At 34.0% G+C, this 7,386-nt stretch overlaps 1 protein-coding gene across 5 annotated transcripts; it reads right to left on the bottom strand.

The window, feature by feature from the left end:
• Positions 1-2,720: 2,720 nt before the first annotated feature.
• Positions 2,721-4,222, bottom strand: LOC108375386 (uncharacterized). 5 transcript variants are annotated; one of them, XR_001849151.1, is made up of 4 exons: positions 4,058-4,217; positions 3,762-4,003; positions 3,426-3,686; positions 2,721-3,361 (listed from the first exon to the last, which is right to left on the bottom strand). XR_001849151.1 is itself a non-coding variant. In XM_017631506.1 (4 exons), exons 3-4 carry the CDS (start codon positions 3,650-3,652, stop codon positions 3,092-3,094), a joined length of 510 nt encoding a protein of 169 aa, XP_017486995.1. In that variant the 5' UTR covers positions 3,653-3,686; positions 3,743-4,003; positions 4,058-4,222; the 3' UTR covers positions 2,721-3,091. The 5 variants fall into 5 exon arrangements, 3 of the variants coding, with proteins under 3 accessions (XP_017486995.1, XP_017486994.1, XP_017486996.1); XR_001849152.1 differs by having other exon boundaries at positions 2,721-3,374; positions 3,440-3,686; XM_017631506.1 differs by having other exon boundaries at positions 2,721-3,374; positions 3,743-4,003; positions 4,058-4,222.
• Between the last annotated feature and the right edge of the window lie 3,164 nt (positions 4,223-7,386).

The raw sequence follows: 7,386 nt of genomic DNA, 5'->3' as shown, positions 1-7,386 counted from the left end.
TTTCACTAATGCAAGCACACTTTTTTAATTCTCTCAATCACTGTCTTGACTTGTCTTGTATGCAGACAATAATTTTGACGTGTTGTGTAAGAAAGAATATAAATTCATAACCAAAGATCTAAAATAACACAATATACGCTGTTGCAACTTTGTCTCTTCTTCGTCGTCTTCTTATTTTTTAGTTTTTAACTTAAATAGCTCCCGCGAAATCCGTATTATAATACAACGTTCACAACCGACATTTTACTCAAAATGAATTGTCACAACTATTGTCAGGACGCCTACGCCACGGAGACAATTATCAGCATTTTTGGCAACTAATACGTATTTCTTTATTGCCTTGACCATTGTCTAATGTAACATTTACATTGGACCAAAATGCNGAGCAGTGCGCGCTTCCACCCCGCAGCACCTGGGTCAAAGCAACATCGCAAAAAAAAATTGGAAAAAATAAGTATTTTCTTAACAGCGGTCGTCCCTCGGCAGGCAATGGCAAACCTCTGCCATGAAAAACAGCTTTCACAAAAATACAATCGCCGTTCGGAGTCGGCGTAAAACTGTAGGTCCCTCCGCTTTGTGTGACAACATCAAGGCGCACGCCACAAGTCGGAGGAGAAGCTCGGCCAAACACTAACATATGTGTAAGCGCCAATCTATGATGATGATGATGATGAATAGCAATACATTCACACTTTTTCACTAATACACACTAGACTGATGCAAAAAAACCGATTTTTCGAAATTTGTGTGCGATGCATCAAAATCTTTGAAAGCATCAAGAAAAAACATGATGCTGAAAATTTGAGGGAAATCGGTGCTCGTTTAGGTGTTGCTCAACGCGATTTTCAATTTTTACCAAGTCCCGCACCTGAAATGCATCTTCGTCAAAAATATCGTCTATTTATCACAAATATTGAGCTAAATGTCTGAAATTTCGCACATAACATTGTTGAAGACCACGAAATCGACTAATGTAAAATTTTGCTAAACAAATTGTTCATGCTAATAAATAATCAATGGCTAACTAGCGAAAATTAGTTAGTCGATAACTAATGATCCCAATAACTTTTTGAGCTGAAAATTGAGAAGAACCTATAGCACACCTTCAGAAAGTATAGTACAACAACAAAAACATCCGCACTCATAATTTTTTCGAGTTAAACCACTTTTTTAACTTTTGGGGCTATGTGGGTGGGTTAAGATCTGCCCAATTANCAGTACAACAACAAAAACATCCGCACTCATAATTTTTTCGAGTTAAACAACTTTTTTAACTTTTGGGGCTATGTGGGTGGGTTAAGATCTGCCCAATTAACGTTTAATAACGGCTAACACTGTAACGTGAAACACTGGAGGGAATAACACAAAGCAACCCGGATAGGACGATCACATTGAAATGAAAAAAAATAAATTAAAAAAGAACAACAGGAGTTAGTTCAAAACATTGTGGAAGAATACAAGTGAGATATCTTAGGGTTGACAGATAGTTGACAGGGTGTTCAATATGGCGATGACAGTGTGAACAATATGGCAGCCAATATGGCATACAACACCGAATGGCCCGAAGTAGCCAAACTACGACCCGAATGAAACGCTTCGTGAAAATCCAGGGTTGCGAAGTGGTATTTTGTTGGAAAATATAAAAGCCAGGATTTTGTGCAGCGCCGAATTTTAACAAAAGAGGGTTTTGTGTTCTCAAGATGAACAGAAAAGGGTTGCTGTGCTGTTTCGTTTTAAGCTTATTTTAATCTTAAGGTATCTAATTAAATATTAAAAGGAGACAAAAATTAAAGCAAAAATTTAAAATATATGTACATATCTGAAAATTTTAAATAAAATATATATTTTCACGAGAGACAAATTAAATAAAATGGGTTAACTTTAGGGGAAATATACTTATCAGATTGGGTCAGATAGCGCTTTTACGTTATAAATAAAAATAATTCCTACTTAAATTTTATATAATTTTGGTAACGTATTTCTAAGCTGACCCTGAGATCTGTGAAATAATACATATTTATGTGCATATATTGTGTTGATTATGCTCTAAATCGCTAAATAATTCTTGCAGCAATCAGCACCATTGGAAAGTGAAGTGACAATAGGCTGGTTTTCTTTATACAGCCCGTTTTAAATTCGTATTATTGTTATAATAAATTACAATTATTGTTTGTTTCCATTTCGGTCAACCGCGCAAATTATTTATTAAAAAAATGTCGTTTAAAAATAGCAATTTTGTTTACTTTTGAATAAGACTTTATCGAGTGCGCTATAAAGACAGGGGGATAAATGCTGTAAAGAAATATATGTTGAGTCCAATCGGTTTTTTGCTAATCCGGTTTTTGTGTAGGTATAAACAAGGTATATTAAAAAAATAAATCTCCATGAAAAAATATCGTTATTTTCGTATTTAAAATTAATCGGAATTTTATGGGGGGTTATAAAAACTCGTTTTAATTGAAACTTTGTTTTTTTCGGCTTTATTTGTTATTATTTATTGGCCCAGATGCAAATATTGAATGAACTAACATATTTTAAATATTTACGGAACTACCATTTGTATGCAACCCTGCCAATCCTATATTCAAGTAGATGTAATTCGAAAAATTTAAACGGATTTCTTCAAATCAACCTGAGCTGCGGACATATTGCGAATTCATTTTTAAACATTAACCACTACATTATATTAGTATTAAATACTTTCAATTAAGAAACAATTCTTATTAGAAAATAAATATGAATCGGTTTATTTTAAATATTCCAATGTATATTTTTTGTTAATGCAGATAGTGCGGATTTAACGTATTTTATAACCGTTACATGGGGAAAATAAATTTTAGGCAGATTGTTATTGACAATTTTTACATAATTTACGATTGCAATCAATTTCTTTCAAAACTATAATCTAAATGATTGCAAGTTGTATTTTTTACGATCAAAACAGATTCCAATATTAGGTATATTATGCAAATGCAATCCAATTTGATTTGAGTTATTCAGTTTTAGATACATTTATATTTCTGTGTTCGTATGGAATAGTAGTTTATGTCGGGAAGCTGGCTTTAGTATAATCCGGCATTCCCTTTATTATTTACAACACAAGGAATTTTTTGATGACCCTTAACAAGAATATGGACGTGCTAGTATCGGAACTATTTCTTGCACGTTTATTTATCCAAAATTTCTTCAACGGCTCGGCGCCAGTGAGGGTATGCTGCGAATGCCGCATTATACTAAAACCAGCCTTTCGACATAAGCTACTATTCCATACGAGTGGAGCACGTGCGAAATGCGGATTTTCCCAGTTGCAGTACAGCAGTAACTCGACACCTTCCTCACCAACCGCTCTGTCCTCTATGAGCTTCTTAATGTAACTGCAAATAAAAGATGAAAATTTGAGAAAAAATACTATCACAGCGTTTCACTTGTAGCGTTTCACTCTTGTAGTATATTGGCTATCAAGCACCAGAAAATTTCCATCACGCATGCCATATGCCACCGATTGTCGTGGATCAATTAAAATACTGTCATCACAGCTTTTTGGTACTCCAGCAACTGGTGTGTCTATGGCGGAGTTATGTGGAGCTGTTGCATGACTAAAATCAATTTGGGCTCTTTGAGAACTGGCTTGTTTGTTGCGAGCTATTGTCATCAAATGTATGCAAATTAGATTTCCAAACGGGCAACTGTTGAATACAGGAAAAAATGTATTTTATATGGTTCCGCTAAAGTGCACTACTACCGTGTATAAATTGGCCGACCTTCTAATAAATCAAGCAATCTTATTGTATCGTCATCGCCGCCAGTCACCAAGAAATTTCCACTTGGGTGAAATGCAACATCATTCTCCGGCGACGAATGCACTGTATTAGCTCGCCTTCAGCTTTGTCAAATATCTTAACGCGGTTACAACTTAATGCTAAAGCCACCAGATTGCCGTCTGGATGCCATGCCAGCTGTCGTCCCATACCTCTTCCCCCGGTGAACGTTCGCATACATTCGCCTGAAAATGTATCGCAAATTCTTAACTTGTCGCCGCACGATGAAATGAACTTACCATTAGGGCTGAATTTTGCTGCGCGCACCCATTTGTGTGTATTTTGAATCAGTATTTTGATGGCTGTTCGCCATTTTTCTAGTCTGCAAACGAATAAGCTGACGAAGAAGCAAACAAATTCAAGCACATTGTTGCATTCTACCGTACTTTTTAAAAGCTTTAAAATCTTAAAACATATGTGAAAAACTTTTATAATCTGAATATTTCTAATGTCGCAATCAAAACCAAATTTTATAAATAGCATTTTTAAAAAGCAATCATCTAATATTTTTCAAGTTTTTGGGCATATATGTTACCATTTGAACAACAAATACTACCAAGTTTTAAGAGACTATTTAATGCAACTCAGGTCAAAAAAGAGCAGTTTAGACCAAAATAAGCAACTCTAAAAAACAGATGATCGCAGCTGTGGCCCAGGATGACGTCTATTGCTAAGATATCTCACTTGTATTTGTACACAATGGTTCAAGACGATTAAAGCGATCAAAAGAAGTTTTTTGTACGTGCTACTTTTTGCAGAAGATGTGGCTGGTCGGAAATGAAAGTGGATCTATTCCAAGGAGTAAATTACCCTCCAAAAGTCAAGTCCTCGCTTTGTTTGGATTTTACCGTAACATCAAAAAGCAAAACATTAAATAGAGTGCGGCTAACACTGCCCATGAAATTATTCTTGTATATTCCAAATTGGGCATCGCTACCACACCAAAAAATTACTTAATAAAAAATATTCTCAAACTTTGGAAGAATTGGTGTTTGTTGAAGAAAAATAGGTCCAGAAAGACGGTGACCGAAGAAAAAAAGGATGCATTTGAAGAAAATTTGAAAACTCTCTTTCAAGTAATGCATTATTTCTTTTTAACAGTTAGCGAGCACAGAAAAAAGTTCAAAAATGTTAGAAAAAGTACAGTTATGAAGATATGGGAATAATTTTTGCTACAAGTATCTGTAGTTGCTTATACATAATTATCATTATTTACCCATTCTCTGACATTCCGTTGGAATTGGTAATTGCTGTTACCATTCCACTTTTTCTTTCAAATTAAAAATTGTTTATGTATGTTTTTAAACCTTCATTGTATAACTTTTTATTGGTTATAGCGATTATTGCAATAAAAAATTATATAATTGATATAAAATCGATACATTAACGTTTATTTCGATTACATAACTTAAAGCATTATACCACTTTTCGAGCTGGATTAAAATAAATTCCACCATGCGTAAGAATCTAAGCAAAAGGTGGAACAGATTTTAACCCAACTAACCCCAAAAGTTAAAAAAGTTGTTTAACTCTAACAAATTACGAGTTTGGATGTTTTTGTTGTCGTATTATACTTTCTGAAGGTGTGCTATAGGTTCATTTCAATTTTCAGCTCAAAAAGTTATTGGGATCATTAGTTATCGACTAACTAATTTTCACTAGTTAGCCATTAATTATTTATTAACATGAAAAATTTTTTTAGCAAAATTTTACAATAGTCGATTGCATGGTCTTTTGCAATGCTATGTGCGAAATCTCAGACATTTAGCTCAATATTTGTGCTAAATTGACGATATTTTTGACGAAGATGTATTTTAGGTGCACGACTTGGTAAAAATTTAAAATCGCGTTGAGCAACCCCTAAACGACCACCGATTTCTCTAAAATTTTCAGCATCATGTTTTTTCTTGATGCTTTCAAAGATTTTGATGCATCGCACACAAATTTCGAAAAATAATTTTTTTTGAATCAGTCTAATACACACACACAAAGACAATTTTTTTTGATTTTTCGAAGACAATGAATTGGACAGTAAATTGGACAATTCGGTCACGTGTCGGTTAATTTGAGAAAAAGAGGCAAGACCAAATCGCAGAATTACGAAAAAGTGGTTTGCGTTTGGTTATTTTAGTAAACAATATGAAATTCACGCCAAACGACACTAGCGGCGGTTGCTGAAAAATGTATTGTCTTTATAATTGTCTGGACGCCTACTTTACACAACAATTTGACAAGTAATACATATTCTCAATTGCCTTGCCTCAAATTGTCTTATGTAAACGCAGCGCTAGAGCGAGAAGCTGCCAGCATCCAACACCTTGTATTGTTGCATCATGTCTCCACCTGACGTTTCTTGCTGTCGAATATTCTACTTCTTTCATCGAACATTCTGCCATTTTCTTCGCGTTGCCGCAGTATTTGCCACATTAGTTTATGATTTCGTAGAGTGACTTAAGCGGAAAAATAGCAAGATTAGGTAAAACATTTATTAAGGAACTGATAGAATGGTTTAATAGAGTTTAGTATATAACTGCATAGGCCCGTAGTCATAGAGAATTTAGAAAAAGGTTTTAACGATTAAAATTGTGTTTTATTGTAATCACCATTTTAACTCTTTCATAGTCAACTTAAAATGCATTTTATTGCAAACACAGAATTTTAACTTTAAAATCAGGAGAACGCGGTTTTAATATGGTAAAATAAGGTTTTAAGTTTTGTTTTATTGTTGAAGTAGTAAACGCAATAGCACCCAGGTTAGGGTTCCACTCCGAGCGATTCCAAACAAATTTTTTATTTTATATTTTTATTTTAACATAACATTATTTAATTTAATTTTGTTTTATTATCTTTTTTAGTTTATGGTATTTCATATAATTATTTCGTTATTAATCAAATCCTTTGGAGCTTAATTTTAATTAAAAGGCCACAACAACTATAATTAAATAAAACAAGATTTAATTATATTTAAAAAAAAAAACAAAAAAAAACAGGTAAAAAAATATTTCTTGGCAGTGGGATTCGAACCCACGACTTTCCGGCTTGCTAAATCCGCAATCCTGCAACGGACACAGGGCGAACTAATTAAAGTACTCATATTTCTATACATTGCCGGGTAAATTTTTTCTCTTCATATGGATAGCACTGTTCTCTATCATCTTAACAAAAAGCCTTTTCTAAGATGTCTATGATTGACACAACATAAAAATCTATTCTAAACTTGAAACTGTATTTTAACAAGAATGAGTTTTAACTTGCGACTATGACTATGAGAAATAGTATTTAATAGAGCTGTTGTTCTGTTTTGCATGCATGTTTACTTGCCGACGAAAAACGTAAAATTAAAATTGTCAACCCATCCACTAGTGTGTAGCGAAATGAGTTGCAACCGATTGCTGCGATCTGTTGGCTGTCTGTGGCCCGCTTTACTGAGACCCTGTTTGACTCGGTAACAAAGTTCGCGGCGAGTAAATTTTTGACATGTATGGGCCTGTACCAATTGATTAAAGAGGAAATTTTAACGGATCAAAGTAAAAATGAGACATTTCTCGTGGTGAATACGAACGTCAAA

Source organism: Rhagoletis zephyria, unplaced genomic scaffold (assembly GCF_001687245.7).
Source record: "Rhagoletis zephyria isolate East Lansing unplaced genomic scaffold, Rhagoletis_zephyria_1.1 Rzeph_scaffold_08844, whole genome shotgun sequence".
NCBI lineage: Eukaryota > Metazoa > Arthropoda > Insecta > Diptera > Tephritidae > Rhagoletis > Rhagoletis zephyria.
The sequence above is the reverse complement of the archived record's forward strand: the minus strand, read 5'-3'. Positions and strand labels throughout refer to the sequence as shown.